Source organism: Bactrocera oleae, chromosome 4 (genome assembly GCF_042242935.1).
Source record: "Bactrocera oleae isolate idBacOlea1 chromosome 4, idBacOlea1, whole genome shotgun sequence".
NCBI classification, from domain to species: domain Eukaryota; kingdom Metazoa; phylum Arthropoda; class Insecta; order Diptera; family Tephritidae; genus Bactrocera; species Bactrocera oleae.
In genome coordinates this window covers 45541311-45560977 of record NC_091538.1, presented here as the reverse complement: position 1 = coordinate 45560977, position 19667 = coordinate 45541311, and the positions used below count along the sequence as shown (strand labels likewise).

The 19667-nt window shown below is 36.9% G+C and overlaps 1 protein-coding gene across 1 annotated transcript in view; it reads left to right on the top strand.

Annotated features, from left to right (window-relative positions):
* The window catches only part of Gp210 (nucleoporin 210), a 101009-nt gene that overhangs the window by 68684 nt on the left and 12658 nt on the right, over positions 1-19667 (top strand). The window contains exons 22-23 of the mRNA XM_014244700.3: positions 9887-10028; positions 14156-14206. Coding sequence (XP_014100175.2) covers positions 9887-10028; positions 14156-14206 — 193 coding nt within the window. The remainder of the gene's footprint in view (positions 1-9886; positions 10029-14155; positions 14207-19667) is intronic.

Sequence of the window (19667 nt, the reverse complement as noted above, 5' to 3'; positions counted from 1 at the left end):
TATATGCGATTCCTTGCGTTTTAATAATATATTATTTTACAAACATATTCCTTGCCACTTATCTCAATTGATTACAGAATAAATCAAAGCCAAAGCAATCCAACAGTATTTAATTTTTTTGTTTTGTCTGACAAGTTTTTTTTTTTTGTACGAAATCTTAGCGTAAGCCGATCGCTCTTATACAACGCGAGATGCATATTACTAAGGCCTATTTATTGTAAAAATAATAGATTTATTTAGACCTAGATGTAATATATTCCACTCTTCAAGTTTGCACGAATGAATTTAGTCCTAACTTATTTGAATGTACATATTAACAAGGTATTAATAGGACTATATAATTGTTGCTTCAACTACAAGTAGAAGAGGACAGCCTAGAACCTAATCGGTCCAAGTTGCAGTGTGTTGCAAGTTCAGTTCGTCATTAGAAAACTATAAAACAAAGCAGAAACAGCAGTTTAGCAATGAGCTATCATCTTTCAATATCCAGCTGTTGTTGTTTCTATTTATTTCTCATTGGCAGAAGTATGAAATTTATCAATCGTTGCAATTCCATTGAATTACCCGCACATCAGTATTAACATTTGAGAGTGCACATACCATAATGATAAGGATGTCGAGCAATTTCTGCAGTTCACGCTCCGGATACCCCTTCGCTATCTTATGTGGTTGGTATTATTTTACTTGATAAAAATAAAAACAAAAACAACAAACATGTTTCAGAAGTGCGCTGGTGTGTATGTATGTGTGTGTGCCGCGTTCGCCCATTACTTGCGATTTGCCAGCAATTCTAAAATACAAATATGTTGCATGGAATTCATGTCAAGTGTTGGACAGTCGATTTACCAGCATGATTTATTGATCATAAGTAATGAAGAGAAATACAAAATAAATATGTACTTGCAATATAAATGAAATCACTTGGCATTATTTTACTGAGTTGCTGTTGCTCGATGGCTGTTGTTGTTGTTGTCGCGATATGTGTGTTGGCATAGTCTTTCATCACTTGTGAAAATATTGCTGCAGCAATTGTTGTGCGCTCATTTATTATGTTGCCGTTATAAAAATGTGAGTAGCAAGCAACAGCAACAACAGAAACAAAAACAAGAATGTTAAATGCAACAAACGACATACATAAATATAACTAACAATTTGACAGCAGCGCGAGTATCACGAAATACTGCACACAACGAGGCACACTCGTACATACATGTATGTACTTATATACATATGTATATTAGGGTGTCCATAATTTTTCAAGTTGATTTTTATACCCTGAATAGGGTGATATTTTGCATTAAGCAATTAATACACAACTTTAAAAAAGTGATATTCTAATCAACAACTTTTCACTCTACAAAAAGGATCTTAATTATTTTTTGCATAAAAATATTGCTTCAAAATTTAGACGCCGTTAGAGTTATACATCAAAGGACCTGAGCATTCATACAAGAGACTGTTCTTCTTTTTTTTTTAGGGCGAAAACTAAAACTTCAGAGGGCGTTTGCAAAAAGAAAAAAAATCAACTGCCCAAATAACGGACACCCTAATGTATACACACACACCCATACACATGAAAGTTCATGCATCCTTGTGTCTTGCTAAGAAATCGAGCAAATAAAAAATTCAAGCAAAATAATCGCGAACGGAAGCGGAAAAACAAAGGCTTGACAAGCGAACAAAATATATGCAATTACACACACACTTGCAAATATGCAATCCTTGCAAGCACGAAAGCAGCAAGTAGACATATATCCTCCAAGTGTGCAATGCCATTAAGTTGTCGCTTCGTTTATTTTATAAAAACACTGCTGTTGCTGCGAACGCGACGAGATTTGAAGCAAATGTGTAAGTGTGTGTGTGTGTGTGTGAGTGATTTCATATCAATACAACCATAATGCTAGCAACTGCAAATGGAACTTGAAATTTCGAAACAATTTTGAGTGCATAAATGTTTGTCTTTTTTCTATTCAATCTTCCCTTCTCTCTTTCCTATTTTTGCCTTAATGCCATCACCCAGTGAGCAGAATATGGTGAATTTCAGAATTTTAATGAATATAATGTTTATTAATAATTTGTTCTTCTTCTAGTTGAACATTCTGTCTAGTCTGTCGTCTACCAAGTTTCATAAAGATGTCTCAATTTTTACTCAAGTTAGAGCTTGCACGGACGGACGGACGGGCAGACAGTCACCCGGATTTCAACTCGTCTCTTCATCCTGATCATTTATATATATTATACATAACCCTATATCTAACTCGATTAGTTTTAGGTGATACAAACAACCGTTAGGTGAACAAAACTATTATACTCTGTAGCAATAGGTTGGGAGAGTATAAAAATAAAATTAATTCAAATGTTGATTCAATCATTTTTTTATTGCTTTATTTGTAACCCGAATTCTGTATTAAAGCGAACATTTACCTGAATACCTTGCTGAAGGCAAGCAGTTATTTGCACCTCTTGTGTTTTATTCTGGCCCTCCACTGTGGCTGACTAGCGAGCTCAAGCGAATCTCAACCCTTTAGTCCAGAGAGTCCGTAAGAGAGAAGCGAAGAACAATTTGTTTTTTAAACTCATTTTCGTATACCGCACTTATATTATTATATTCTAGTGTCATGTGATACCTTCATGCTTAATGAGTTATATTCTTGAACAACTACTTTTTATACCCTGAACAGAGTAGATTAGGTTTGTCACGAAGTTTGTAACACTCAAAGCAAGCGTCGGAGATTCTATAAATATTTCCATGATGATGCAGGACAAGTGGATTTGACTTAGCAATGTCCGTCTACCCGTCTGTCTGTCTGTATATAGGCGCACTAGTCCCTAGGTTTTAGAGATATCGATCTGAAATTTTGCACACGTTTTTTCACCCTAAGAAGCTGCTCATTTGTTGGAACCGCCGGTATTGAACCATTATAACCTGTCATACAAACTGACCGATCAAAATCAAGTCCTTGTATGGATCACTTTTTTATTTGACAAGATATCTAAATTTCTAAATGCAACGCTGCTATCTCCGTATAAATTTTTCAAATTGGGCAACCAAAGCATATAACTGCCATACAAATTGATTGAACCGAAGCTCTTGTATGGAAAACTTTTTTATTTGACAAGATATCTTCATGAAATTTGGCAAGCATTTTTTCTGGTTACCGAAGCTGTCGCTTTCGGGGTTACTAAGTGTTTGTAAGTATATAAGTGCTTGGTGTTATTGTAATGTACTGACAGCAATGGCAACATTAACTGCGACAGCAACGCTTGGCGAGCGAGCAACGAACGAGCACAAATCACGCAATCACAAATGCAACAACAAATACATTAAGCCAAAAACATTGCATCGTTTATTGCTTTGCTATCGATGCAATCGCTGCGACGCTTCAATTATGCCACTTACCGCCATTTTGCTTGTTTCTCCTTCATTCGACTACTTAACGGTATAAACATGGGTATGTTATATACAAATAGGGCGGCATATGTGAGCTTTTGCTGTTGCTACACTTGCGGAAGGAGAGTGAGCTTAGAAGGGCAAATGGTTGGCAACGCTAACTTCTGGCTATCGAAATACTGATAGCGGAATCCGCAAAAAAAATTAGAGGTACAATACCAACCGAATCTACGCAAAGCTGGCAAAAATTAAAAAAAAATAAATACGCAGGAAAACATATTGCTACGTTTTGTTGAAAGGTATGTATATATGGTATGTATGGGTGAGTGGAGCTGCAGTTGCTGCTACTTCCACGCTTTTTCCCACTGCTTACATTTACTGCTTGTTAAGATACGTGCAAATAGCGGAAAATAACGGAAATTGTTGCAAATTGAAAAAAGTTGAGCTATACATCAGCGGCACTGGGAGCGCGAGTTTGGAATGGCGCCGTCGTCTGCGTCTTGTTGCGCGAAATTGACAGCATTGCCGTTAGCACAAAACTCGCTACCACTCTTTCTCCTCGTGAATTTAGAAGGAAGTGAAAAGTCAAATGAATACAAACGTTCGCAACCGATAAGCGGCGCAAACATAACGGACACAGCATGCGGCTCCGCGCTTAGCACCAGCTTCTAGCTTCAGCCTTAGTCGATGGTTCGCCGGAACTCGCTGCGATTGCCTGATGGTTTTGCCAATTTCGGCAAGAATCCGAGGAACATGAGGATTAGTAGACGCTGCGCGCAACTGTAACTGTAGCTTTATTCGCCCGCTTGGCTTATCAACGAAAAATGGCATAAATACTTTTAGCTGAATTGCTTGGCGGTGGTTGTTGTTGTGTTGAGCTGCATCTTCGGGCCAAAGATGTTTTTCCTTGGAAATTTGAAAGTGGAATGCATTGCTACCTGTGCTGAAGCATTTTCCGCTTGTGCTCCAATTCCAGCAACATTCCGTTATACATATGCCATGCTTCATGCCTCATGATCTGGGGTTTTCATACGAACACTTGTATTACGGTACACTACTTATCCGCTATTTGCATCACGGCGCATTTGCTATTGACATTGAGCAGAAAAATCAACAGTTACATACCCCAAAGCTTTCAAGAGCAACAGTGTACAAAAGCCATTGCACAAGTGAATGGAGTAGTGACTGCGTTTTCGATGGTCAAAAAGTAAATGCGTATAATATGCAACTTCCGTAACCCCCCGTTTGTAGCACGGCTTAATCTTACGATGTTGATCAATTTCTGTTTGGCTGTTAGTTAGAGGTGGGGAAATCCAAAGCATGCGTTAATATATCACTGTATCTCTCAAGTCAACTATTTGTTCGACAGTTTATCCGCTCGGGTTCAACGATTTGTATTTTCCCCAATAGGTCGTTAGGATATGTTGGCTATCGACAGGATAGCTATTTCTGTATTCTCTAGAATGCATTCTTCGTTGGTAGCTGTCTCAAGTGCAAGTCCAAGTCTCTTTATACTTTTTTCAATGACTTCTTAATGCCTTTGAAGATTCGATTTGTGTGGCGTTAGTCCACATGTTTGAGGCGTGGGGACCATTAGCCGTATTATTAGTTTACTATCGTCCAAATCAGCTGTCTTATATCACCCTGATGTTCGGTTATATTCGGTAAGATCCGTTCGTTAACTCATGTCTTCAGAGAGTTATATTTATCGTACCGTTTCTTCCCTATGATATTTTCCAGTTTGAGTTTACTAGCCTGAAAGGAGATATATTGGCCGACTTGAACATGGATCGTAAGATCGTATCTCACATGGTTCGTTAATCACGTTATTATACTGCTTCATACCTTCAGATCATCGCTTCTGTAAATCAATTTTTAAGATGTATTACTGAAGCTCATTGTATTGTAGCTAATGAGCTTAAATCAAAAGTATTTTTGTTTAAATTTCAGTAGAATGGGCAAAATTCGAAGCTCTCTGTCACTGTCTTCTTGTGGTATAATACAACATGTGTGAGTTTCGTTAGAGCATGGCATGCACCGGGTAACTACTAGAAAGATAGATAGAAATAAATTGAGATTTGCACCGCGACTTAAGGTCTATTGTGCCCTCCCTACTTTCACAACGAAAACTTAGGCCCAGCACACTGAAAAATTCCAGTATCCTGCTGGGTGCTATTGAGGCGAAGTAATCTCAAAGAGTTCCAGTCTTACCATCCTGAAAGCAGCTGCAGAGCAGGCAAGCTCGTCAGTCGGTTCAATTCCGGCTACCCCTTGTAGTTTGGCACCCAGATGAGGTGCACTCCTACAGCATTAGCGATGTAATCTCGTAAGCGCAGATCGATTTAAGAGACGCTTGACTATAGCATGGTATCATTGCTATACTTGCGTTGGATATTTATCTTTACACATATATCTTTAGATTTTATTACGTACTTCCTGTCTTCAAAAAGATACATGTGGAAAATATAAATGTATACTTTTCACGACTGCGCGGGAAAGACAACAAGTCGAGCATTTAGTAATTGAGGCTGTGTTGATGTGGTTTAATTGCCGTGTAGATTGATCTTCAACGTTCAATGACACTCCGCGACAAGTGGTTTTAGTTGAGAATAAATTTGAAGCTGTCGCTGAGTTTTTCTTCACTCTAATGGCCCTTCTTCAGTCATTTTCAAACCTCGAGTTTATTGCAACTCTGAAACGCTCACGACGAAAGTTTTCCGATCATTCGGTATTCGCTTAAAGCTTTTGCGAAGTATTAACAATCCTATTTATTATTACATTGTTTTTCGCTGCTTTAGCCTACTGTGCCGTGGTGAGAGTTCAAGGTGTTATTAATAAAAAATTCACACAATTCAACAGCAATGTAAATTGTGCAAAATTAAAATTGAAAACGTAATCATAATTCAACGGAAGCGTAACCGGAAGAATCCTAACAAATTCGCTGTGGTGGAAGAACAATATCGGCTTAAAGCAATACGTACTTTATGCGCGAAGCATGTTCATACTAAATACCTAAATTGCATGCTGTGTTGTCTTGTTGTGCTTAAACAAATATCGTAAAACAAATAAGTAGCTGGCGTTGCAACAATCAAAACGAACCCTATGCCAGACCCCATCCCTTTTCCATATCACACAATGCTAGCAAAACAATACCTGTCCTATTTACATAACGCCCTGTTGTGCTGGCAACACCATTAAGGCTAATAATGGCTGTTCGTTCTTAAATATTGTGGCTAATTTAATTCGGTTCCTTCACATTTGTGCAGTTATGTTAATGGAAGCTCGAAATTGGATAGTAATGAAGAATTATTGCAACTACTCACTGAGCTCACGGGGTGTGCTCTTTGAGCTGCTCACTTAGCGTTGGAGTGTCTGTGGTCAGCGTGGCGCGGTGAGTGAGTGTTTCACTCGAGCTGTTTATGTTTTTGAATTGATTCTGACAAGTGTGGGAGTAGTTAATGGTAGGAGTAAACGTTTTAGACTTTATTTCAAATATACTAAATATTTAAAAAATATCCGACTTGACTTAAGATTTGGGATGACGCTAGTTGAAGAGTGAAAAAACATGTCTCACGATAGATTGCTCGGAGTTTCATTCGATAAATCCATTTCGAAAATATTTCTAATCATAAGAACACAAAACATACTTCAAAATGGTTTGGGTCGAGCCAAACGATAATCAAGCACTCCATTTGTCAATTGACGATGTGCAAGCACCAACACTTTGAAGTTGTGGACGTGGCACTCTTCGATAGAGCTTGATGTTCGTCAAGAGCGCGATTCGTCTTTAACTCGTTCTCAGTTCGCTTTCAACTCGTTGTACCACTTATAAACGTTTTTTGGTGCAAAGTTTCATCACCAAAGGCCTTTCGCATCATTTTAATGTATCCTCATATAGCTCATATTCGTATTGCAAACAAAATGTGATGCAAGTTCTATGCTCAACAAAATCATCCATTGTAAGAATGGAAAATTTCACTTTTGGTTGTTTACAAAAACACGTGTAACTCGGTGTTGGAAAACAGACAGACTTCGCAAATGTTACAATTCACATAATTTTTTAATCCATTCTACAGTAGACAATCATTCCCCGCTTAGATATATAATTTTAATTTTTAAAGTAGTGTTTATTAGACAAAAGAATATGTTCATATGTTGAGATGAAAGCTTTTACTTGTAAGACCAAAGTATAGCGAATTATTGTGGAACCGGTGGTGAACTCTTGAGTAGCTCAATAAGCCACTGATGATTTTCCATCTTTCCTTCCAAATAAACAAATATCCAAAAAATTACTAAACGCGCAGTAGTTTGTAGAGCGATACGGATGAATATTTGCATAAATATGTGCTAAAAAAATCTCCGTCACTTTTCGGTCTTCAAGACTATACCGGAAAAATATTATTCCGACTGTTTCGAGGACTGGAAAAAGTGTGTTTTATCGGACGCGGATTACTTCAAAGAGGATGAAATTGATTTAGAAGAACTTTAAGAACTTACATTTTTTAAATGAATTCATCTCAACTTTTGATCACATACTACATATACATATATATTTTATATTTCTCCTAACTTTTTCTTTTTCCTTCCCTGACTCGGAAGTAAAATACCGATTCTGATTTCCACAATGTTTACTTTTATCTGTCTTAATGAATTTTACTATACAACCAATGGCCGAATTATTGGCCCAATCTCTTCTTGAGTAGGAAGAAAGTTCTCTCTTCTCTGTATTATATACGTTGCAAGTCTCGAGCTCTTAATCTTATACACCTGATCGTTAGAATTTATGGACTTTCTGGATGGATAATAATCTATCATACCTCGGACAATAACCTATATCGAATTTCGTGAAGATATTTGTTTAAATAAAAAGTTTTCCATATAAGGGCATGATTTTGATCCGTCAAATTAAATGGTAGCAATATTGTTAAGTCTCCGATCTGAACTGTACAATCGATTGAGTTTTTCGGATCGATATTTCAAAAACTGAGGGACTAATTCGCTTCTATTCAGACATACAGATAGATAAATCGATTTAACTGGTCACTCTGATCATTTATATACATACTTGTATATACCTTATAGGGCCTCCGATGTTTTTCTCTGAGTGTTACAAACTTCCTGGCAAGCTTAATAGGTATACACTGTTCAGGGTTTAGTGAGCAATATCATATATGGGGTCTCAAAAATATTATATAATATTATATTAACATACTCGTTAACAGATTTAAAAATATTTCGTAAATCGTTTATCACATGAAATTGTTCGAACTTTTCGTCCTCCACTGCTTGTTTAAATTTTTCAAAATAAAATATTTTAAATCTAATTAGATTCATATTTTTATATATTTTACAAAGCACTCATGGCTAAGTATAAACACACACATTGCTTTGAGCCTCACAGCAATTTATTGCATTAAGTTGCTATGCTTGCATTTTTATTTTGAATTTTTTAAACTTTTTACTTTTCATTCTTATTGATTCAAATACCGTCTAACGCGATTAACTTTGTCTATTTCACACTTATGACTCCACCCTTCGGCCATTAAATTGTCTACTTTGTCGTCTCACAGCTATTAAGCTGTCTGGCTTTCTTAATTATTAGTCTAAATTATCAAGCGAAATCAGACAAACAACAAAATGAAAAGGAAAATATAAAAAATAAATAAATTAGATCTCAAAAATGCTTTCTTTAATTGCGGCTCTGATTTCATTGGCAGCAGTTTATATTACAAGCGCCTGTCCTTCGAAATTCAATTACAAGTCAATTATAAAATGCTCTCACTTAAGGCAGTTCAACGTCCATGTCCAAATTCATAAATTGTCCCAATTTGTTTACAAACAATTTATTTTTATTATTTCCTTTTGGCCATTTCTTATTCAATCTCAAGTTACCACAATTTTATTTTTATTGTCTTCAGCAACCGTGATTTCGCCGTGAGCCTTTGGTTGCTTCGATTGTTCTCCACTCATTTACCGAGATTATTGACATTGTTTTGTTAATTTGAGGTTAATTTTGTAGTAATTAATGTGTTTTTGTCATATTTAGTGAATATTTTTTTGTTGTTGATTAAGAGGCATCGCAATGATTGGCGATCATTTGTCTCTTTTAATTACCTTGAGCTGAGGGTTGGTCAACTAGATTTGGGTTGATGTGCCCGTTATATTTGTTTAAAAAATATTACAAGCTGAGGTGCAAAGAAGTTTGGTGTGTTAACTATATATATATTTATATAGATATATCTGAAAAAGTAAAAATAAGCCGTCTATATGTACACTTAGATATAGTACAACCATCAAAGCTAAAATAATTTGAGAAAACAAATTGTTTTCAACTATTTTCTGCTTAAACCCGGATAAAACTACAACCTTGCTTACTATTCTACCAATTTCTTGTTTCCAGGTTTTCTTATGTATATTTTAATTTCATTCCAACTTACTGTACTTTTATCCTGTCAATGCCTGTATAATCAATACTTTTACTCTCTTCTCTTCCAGATCCCCATACTGGGCGCCAACACGCTGCTGCAAACTTGCTCCGCACAACCGTTTAGCAATTCATCATCGTTTTTCGTGAAGGTTGTGTCGAATATTGGGCTCATCGTCACAGCGCTGGTCGCGCTGGGATTCACTGTTTGGTGTAAGTTTCACTACTGCCCGGTTCGGCGAACACTATACTCAGTTACACACACACATACTTAGTCACTTACTTAGCGTTTATACGCCTTTTTCGTTTTAGTAGCAGAAGTTCAGGGCTTTCTTTGGGAACTTTGGGTTTAAGTTTCAGTTTTTCTTCCACCTACTTGTAGCTAAATTATTTTACATTTTCCATTAAACGTTGTTCTGCGGCGTTTGTGGTGCGGCAGCGAGTGCAAAGTTTTAGAAATTGGCACTTTAGCAATAAATTAGTTTCAAAAGAAATATGTACTTGTATATGTTGAGTAGTACTTTTGTATATGTTATAGATATATCCTTGTGACTACAGATATTGTATGGTGTTTTATGTAAGTCAATTGTCTTTGGGAGTTTCTAATATGCGACTTAGAACTTTAATAACATGGCTCATAACGTTTACAACACGGCTTAAAATGCGTAAAACATGACTTAGAACTTACAAAACACGGCTTATAACTTATAGAACATGATTCAGATGTCAAAATCTGGGCTTAGAATTTATAAAACACAAGTTAGAGCTTTTAGAACACGGTTTTTAACTTCTATAACGTTACATAGGACTATAGACATAACGCAAAAGTAAGAGATTTCGCAAACCACCTTGACTTGGTATAAGCGCCAAAATATTACTTTCACTTTAATCTGAATATATTCCTTAAAATATGGTTCTTTTTTGCTAATAATGCCATTCGCTCTGTGTATCCGACACGTATTGACCGTCTCAATTGGCTTTGGTTTACTAGCACGTTAAGCACAAAAATATTCAATAGTAATATTGATTAAAATTATACCTACGTATTAACTACTATTATACGCTAATTTGTACAATATCTGTTCGAAATAATTTCGAAGTTTTCAAAACCGTTTTATTATTTTAGCTAAAAGTTCTATTTATCAAAACCGACCTTCATCAAGGTTTGCCATATTTTCCGGCGCTCGCCGAAGTTGCTGGCTTATATATTTTTGTTGTTGCAGCTTATCACCTGACATTGAATGTGCGGCATATGCTTACCTCTATCCAGTTTCGAACGTGTAATTTCTGTTTTGTTGTATTTGTTTTTGCTTTGAATGCGACCGCCATCAAAACACTTACCGCCACCAGAAATGCGTGTCGTAGGTAAATTGAACCAACTGTCGATAAGCATTTTGACAGTCCAAAGCTTTACTGTTATTATCAGTAGTGGTCGCAGACTTAGTGGCATCCAACAGCCTGCTGGCTGTCGACATTTTAAGCTACCCAAAAATTGCAACTTACTTGTGCGAGTATTAGTGCTGTGCGGCATTGACTGTGGATAGCTGAAAGAAGAGGTAAGGGGAATAGTATGAAGAGCAACCAACAAAGCGACGCGTGGTGGGCGTAACTGCTGGTTGGTGGGCAATAGATAGTCAACTGTGCATTGCCCACTGGCACGAGACCACTTTATCGCCGCTGCTCTCGTTAGTTATTCCACTGTTGTTGTTTTTTTTTTTACCTTAACACTCTGGCTTTGGCAGCGTAACCAATTAACTTGGCGCTTGTAGTGCTCAAGTACATAACGAGATTCTATGTTTTCCCATACTCCGCGCTGTTTTTGCATTTTAAATATTAGTGTCACTACAAACATATATGTGTGCGTGTGTTAGTAATGTACACGAACACAACATAGCATTTGAGCAAACTAAATTTATGGCATCACAAACGCATATACCGGCAGCTGTACAGTTAAGCTCACAGAACCGCCATGTAAGCTCAGTCCAAAAATATTTCCTAAAACTGATAAACAACTTTGCCATGTTGACGCCCCAACGAACAGGCACAAAACAATACACAGGACATGGAAACGCACCAGCAGCGCCAACACAATAGTTGGGTCTCTTGTGCGCTTCGTTTACGCTTCTGGTGTACACCTGTGGCTGCAGCAGCCGGGATTTCAACATCTCTCCACTAAATCCAGTTGTAGCAACAAACATGTGTCTTCTTTCTCAATGGCGTGGACATTTTCGGTCAAATGCTATCACAGTGTGTTTTTGTCTCGGGGAGTTTGGTGTTTAGTGGCGACTTTTTCTTTCGCTGGATAGTTTAATGAGGAGCTCTTTATAAAACAATGATATCACGACTCTAATATTTTAGCCATGAACGTGCACGTCTCGTGAAATGTTGTTGAGGAGTCTGTTCTTGGCCGGCTATAAATCTAGATGCGTTCCAATTATATGGAGACTGTTGTGTGATAAGGCCCGTTCCTAATTGAATAATAGCTCAGTTTTAGTTATAATTTGTAATTTTCGGACATATTGGGATATATTGATGACGTCATAGCATTAGAGCTCAATGGTCGTTCAAGGCTGATACATGTCTTTTTTTGATTTTCACTCTTAAAGTCACTTAAGATTTTTGCTAGTGGTTCTTTCTGCCCACGGATATATCTATTTCACCTATACTGAGATATAATAGATCCGGCGAGAATTCACTTATGATGGCCTGCAAAGTTCCTTATTGCTAAAATATTGACGCTTCTATCGTAAGTAGTGTTAAATTAATATGTTATTCCCCTATCTTCTTGTTTTGTTACAATAACTCCATGAAGTGTTGGCGCTCTCTCGCTGCTTAAAGTTATTTGAAAGGAAGACGATTTACTTTGGCTCTAACGGGGTGTTATTTGGAATTACCGACTAATCTGATCGGCAGGTTAATTTTTAGGACACTTATTAGATAGCAGAACCTGCGTTAATAGCAGATACCGCTATAGTCCGCCCACACAATGGTTCTTGAGCTGTTTGTTAAGAAAGGTCAAAACATCGAACATGTACAAATACAAACTAACCATTTGGTGATAGCATAAGTTCCCTATACCTCGGTTCTTTGGTTGTTCTCAGTAATCGACCAAAGTTCCGTGCCTACTGAGCTGATTTGGTTGGCACCATCTATATCCCCCCTTAGTATGCCTAAATCAACATAGTTTAGCTTTTAATTTTAGAAGATTAGACAGTAGTGTTAACTAATCATTTGATTCCGAGTGGTCTATGAGATGGGGTCAATATGTGACAGAACGTCTTTAGAAACATGAGAGTCGATGTTTGTCGGAGTGGTTTGAAAACTATTATTGTTCTTGAAACAAATATTAGAGATAGCTGGAAACTGTGATGTACAGTTGATGAATCACATCAGGCCCACTGTATCTACTTCCCTGGAAACACCGCTGCAACAAATATACTATACTTTGACAACGAACAGCTTGTTGTTTGGGTTCACCAAAGCTTTTTTGTTCAAATTTAGTTACGCTTGATGTGTTTTCGTTTTTCGACGCCATTTGCTGTTCTTTTTTATATCCTGAACAGGGTATATTAAATTGGCCACGATGTTTATAACAACCAAAAGGAAACGTCGGAGACCTTATAAAGTATATGTATGTATAAAAGATTAGCGTGATGAGCTGCTGATTTAGCCATGTCCGTCTGTTTGCCCGTCTGTATATACGCGAACTAGTTCCTCAGTTTTTGGGGTATAGACCTAAAAATTTGCACACGTCTTTTTCTCACCAAGTAGGTTCCCATTTGTTGGAACAGCCGATATCGGAAAATTATAACATATAGCTGTCATACAAACTGACCGATCCAATTCAAGTCATTGTATGAAAATCTTTTTTATTTGACAAGGTATCTTAACGACATTTTGCAGAGATTATTATTTAAGGCCTCGCTACAGTCTCCGAGCATATTGTTCAGATCGGACCACTATAGCATATAGCTGCCATATAAACTGACCGATCAAAATCTTGATATATATATGTTTGCATGCTACAAAAAATGCACCTGTGAAAGGTATGAATTTTTTCGCGTTTTGTTTTGCACCAATTTCGTATTGTTTGTTTTGCGTTTCAAATTTCATTGCAATTTGTTTGTTTCTTTATTTGTTAGCCACCTCCTCATAAAGCTCGCGCCAACACTTCGCTAAATTTGGTCTTTACTTTTACGTTTTTTTTACAGACACTGAAAAATACCAGCATATGTTTACTTTCTATATCCTTGTTATTTTCTGGGTTGATTAATTGCATTTCCTATTCTTACACACACACTTACTTTTCTCACCGTCTCTCTCTCTCCTTCTCGTTGCAGTGTATGTATTCCTGAGTCCACAGCAGAGCACAACGGAAATCAACGCTGACGGTAAGTTTAATTAATAATTTTCAATGGTGGTTTCCACTTGTGGCTGCCTCTTCGGTTAGCTGGCTAAACTTGTGCTTGTGCGCTCCAATCCGAGCAGATTTTTGCCAGCTACCATAAACATTTTGTCAGATTTGTTTAGATATATTAGTCTCGGTAATGCAATACAGCAACACCTTCGTTGTTGTTGTTAGTGTTCTCATGTGTTCCGATTTATTTTAAATCAATTAAAAAAGGCTTCGTTCAATGCGGTGATTTCGTTCGAAAGGTTTGGAAAGTTTAAAAATGTATATTGAAGAATATTGAGTTTTTTGCGCTTCACTGCTGCAAATTATTTGCAAAATATTAATTAGTGGCGTGTTGCTCTTCAAGTGCGCTTGAATTGTTTTAAATTATAATTTGAGTAATCACATTAACTATCTTTTATATATATGTGAAGGAGTCTAAAAAGGACTTACTGAGCCAGAAATATTTAGATCCCATCTAATAATTAACATTAACACTTTCCTTGACCATTTACTGTAAATTCTGGGTCTCAAACCATTTCTTAGCGCACCTAACGGTTGTTTGTATTACTTAAAACTAATCGAGATAGCTATGAAGTTATATATGTATATAGTATAAAAATTATCATATCTGTCCGTTCGTTCGTTTTAAAAATTACTAGTATTATATTATAAAGGTATACAGAAAAAGAGAATATGACAATATCCCTCTATTACTTTCTTGTGTTTCTTTTGTGCTATGAGTTTCAAAAAACCCTTCTCTTTCGTGCATGACGCATCGTGTGTTATCCTTAGGTTCACGGGGATAAGAGCTAATAGTTATGGTTTAGCTCGTTCTAACTTATTTGTTTTATAGTCCGGAGATAAATCAAAAGTCACTCTTTTCTGAGTGGCAGTTCTGAAAAATCTTAAAATAACTTCTCAAATGTTATCATTGTCAATATATTTTACAATAGTTTTAGTAAATAGGTCGATATAGTCTGAGCACCAAAGAAACAGTATATTTATAAAAATTTAAAATTTTTGTCTTATAATCTTCGAAGTAAGTTATTTATTACTTGATTCATTAAATAATATTTAATGCAATATTTATTGGACCACTTCCACAGGTTAGGGAACAAGAAGTTGTTCGCGTGGTCGAAAAGTGCTTTTTGTCATGAAAGTTTGGAGTTCCTTATCTTTTCCGACACCCCAAGCCCGTTCGCGTCTCTTAAGAGATTCACCGTTTTTTCTAGTATTCTACACACTTGTATGAAACCTCCAAAATCTCCTCTCCTTTTGTACCATATGTATTTTATAAATGTTTCCTACGTGAAAAGTCCCTTTAGTCATTCTGTATTCGTAGAGTAACCAGTTACGTATGAAAATTCTTGACCCTGGATCGCCCTCCTATTCGTTAAGTTTTATTCTAGTTTCAAGGACTGCTTTCACAATTTTTAATAATTGCCGAAATTTCAGCTTGACACGGATAAATTGGACGTTGTAATTGCACTCTTCATAATACTTCTTCTCAAACTGCTCTCATATAGCTAACAGCATTATTACGTAAGCTCTCCAGCTCCCTCATTAGTCACAATTATAAAGACGCGCTCCGCAATCGCACGCAAGGCTTGTGCTAATAGTTATCTTCCAAACTATTTATTATCACTTTTGAATTTGAAAAGAGATCACAAAAACATTATTTAATTAATGACCTTTAACGAAAATTGCATCCGCTGTCGCTTCATTAAGAGGGCGCTAAGAACTGCGACCCGTGAAGGCAGAGCCGTTGGGTGGTCTTAACTGCATTACCTGTCTGGTGTAATTTATTGTATTTATTGGACACATGGCGTGCCCGGGGCCCAACAACGACGAACAAAACTAATTCACTTGGCTGTTGTTGTTGCTGCGTACAAATTGTTAACGATAAAGCACGAGCTACACCGGCGCTGGATAAACGGCTTGACAAACTATGCAAACATTGGATTTTGTCGCTCTTGTGTGGATTGTATTATAGTTTGTTTACTGATTATAGTATATTGATATCTCTCGCCGTTGACGGTTCGTTATAGTTCCTACTGCTTATACAACTGAATATTTATTTATTTAAACAGTAAGCAACAACAACGACGGTATAATAAAGCTGTCTGGCAAATATGAACTGTTACTAATACCGCTAATCTACAACAACAGTAAAGAGCTACGTCCCATTTTTTATACCATCGCAAGACGTTGCATAGAGTAATATATTTATCTCGACTATTTTAGGTTAAACGTGTTGGGTCTTAACTATATTCGTGCGGCTTGCCAAGAGACGGCGTAACTTGATTATTATTACGTTGTTCCAATATTCGTAACATGCGTTGGAAAGCTCCCTGTCCTGTCCTTGTGCGTCTTTTTCAGGATATGTCATTCATTTGAAGCGTAAACAACAATAATTTGTTTTCACTCAAATATGTCGAATTTTGTGCCTGAAAAAGTGTTTTTGAGGGGAGGTCTTCTTTATTACTTTAATATGAAGAAAACTTGAGCCGAAAGTCATCGTATTTTGGTGAAAGTTTATGGTGAACATGCTCTAGCTGAGCAAGAGTGCCAAAAGTGATTTTTGCGATTTAAAAATGTTTGATTTTGTCTTCGAATATGAATAACGACCGAATCTGTTAAAAACGTTTAAGTATGAGAAACTGGAAGCATAGCTCGATGAAAGTTGCTTCTAGAATCGGGTGAAACCATTAATGGAGAACGCTGCCGACAGCAAGTCATGAAGTTGAAGTGAACGGTTGCCGAAAAATGCCCGGAATTTGCTACTAAACACAAGGCAATAATTTTCCATCGTGACATCATCCTGCAACACCGGTTAAACACCATTTGGAAAACAGCGACTGGGAAGACGTATCTCACGGCCCAGACCTTGCCCCTTCGGACTACCATTTGTTCCGGTCGATGCAGAACGACCTCACTAGAATACGGTTTACATCAGAAAGAAGTTGGGGAAAATGTTATAGCTTCAGATGGGCAATACTTTGAATAGAACATGTTTTTCTTAAATAAACGTTAAAATTTTGAGAGAATACACGCGAATATAGTTATATACCCATTCGGTTTTGAGTAATGGGCTAACACTGCCCACTTGCGCTTGAAAATTCATATTTCTTAAGCAAATTGACCGATGTGGTATACATTAAGTAGACTATATCAGCATGGTGTCCTCTCAACGCGAGTTAAAAGTGACAGAATTGGACCAAACCACGCCTACTTTTCATAAACCGTCATTTTGCACCGCCTTAGTTCTTTTGACCTTACAACATTTTGGTTGGCATCAATAAACGCGACTGGCACATATCACTGATTGTAGCGACTCTCTCCCAAAAAATGGACAAAACCGGTCGATGTTTATTTCACAACGAATATAATGAATTTCGTCTACTTTAATAAAATGAAGTGACTTATCATGTGGCGATTTGGATCAAAAAATATATGGAATTATGTCTCATATTTCTCTAGCTCCTTGGAAGTTTCTTTTGGTTTTTATGAAAGTTCTGAAAAATTTTTAGAATTATCTGCCGATACAAATCCGCAATAATTACGAAATTATTCCGCACTTTCGCCCGAGCTTAGCCCTTCCTTACTTGTTTTTGTTGCTGTAATTATCGCCTGCTTAGTAGCTTCTTAGTTTTTGTTTAGCTTCAATTTCCTTGTTGTTGGTTTTGCTGTTTGTTTTTATGCCGGCAGTCTTGGGCCAACATCGTAAATATTCACATGGCGTCAAGTGTCACTTTATCTCGATGATTAATTTCCAATTCAATGCTAGACTCTCTGAAAGGCGCATTAGCATGAGTGGTAGCAGTGTTGGTGGTGGAGGTGTTGTTGGTGAGGCAGCTCTTCTAAGGACGAATGTCAGTTGCTTGCTTAGCAGTAGTTGCTTTTGTTATACCGTTATAGTGTAGGGTTTGTGCGGCAGATAGGACTCTGCCGCTTGTCCTTTGCCTGCGTCTGTTACACACACGGACAGGGGGCAGAAATGCAGGCGGAAAGTTTGCGAAATTAAGGTGTGCTAATGAATTTGTCGTAATTTGGTGGGCAAAGCGGAGAGTGTTGTAGTTGTACTTAGACGGTCGTCGCTCGAAATTGCCAAGAAACCACTTACCTATCTGATGGAGGTGGCTTTAAAAGTTCATTTTCTAGATGTTGGCACAGAAAATTTGGCTTTCCAAGCGCGCAGGGGTGTGTATGTTTGCGAGTGTATGCGTGTGTGTTGTACAAATTAATTTTTCAAAGTAATTAGATTGTGTTAAAAGCACATTTTAACGCTATAAGTGCAGATTGGTTTCACAGTGTAAAACAAACAAAATAAAGTTCGAGATTGAGAGGAAATCAAAATGCAATTGAGCTCAACGTTAAAGTTGATAACGCGGCATTATATAATATTATATTAACCAAGTTGTTGTCTCTAAGTAGGCCGACGAAGTTTGACTGAAATGCAAAATAGTTTTGGCTCGGTTGCTTATGTGTTTACACCGTTCGCCAACCGAAAATCTAAAGATACAAATTTGTGACGTGTTAAGACCTTCACTTGTTGTGGGTATAAATTAGTATTATACCTATCTCTGATCAGTTGAGCTTTACTCTAAAGAAAATACATTTTTATGTTTTATATTGTAAATTCTTGCCTGTAAAATAGCTTTCTTTCGATTCAAGTCAAGCATTTGTATGATTTAAACTATTTTCCTTATCTTCTTAAAGGCCTTTTGTTCCCAAATTCATTTTTATACCCTGAATAGGGTATATTAAGTTTGTTACGAAGTTTGTAGCACACGGAACGTAACTTCAGAGACCCTATAAAGTATATACGTAACACGAAAGGATTTTCTAAGTTCGGGTGTAACCGAACATTTTATACTCTCGCAACTGGCAAGGAGCAAAGCCCGGGATATTACTTCAGGTGTTGGCAAAATTTTATATTAAAGGAAGTATTGATCCAATTCATCCAATTTTTGACACAAAGACATACTATTATCGAAAGTTTCATTTATTTGTTTTATTATGTGAATGTCAATTATATATCTTACACATTGACCGATATTTTCGGTAAAAAGTCAACTATAGGCACTGTATTCAGTACCTAGGGGCTTGAACAGTTTGGTTCGATTTAGAAAATTTTTAGTCACAAGGTGGCATACTTTAAACGTATTACTCACGCAAAGTTTTACGCCGATATAATCATTGTTGCTTGATATGCATAGTAGAAAGTGAAGAAATCAGATGAAATTGAAAATGGTTTTATATGGGAAATAGGCGTGGTTGTAGTCCGATTTCGCTCATTTTCGCACTATGGCATAGAAATATAAAAATAACGTTATACACCGAATTTTTTGAAATCGGTTAAGCAGATCCGAAGATATGGGGTTTCATCTAAAAGTGGGCGGTGCCACACCCACTGTCTAATTTTGAACGCGGTTCCCTTAAAGTCATTTCATACC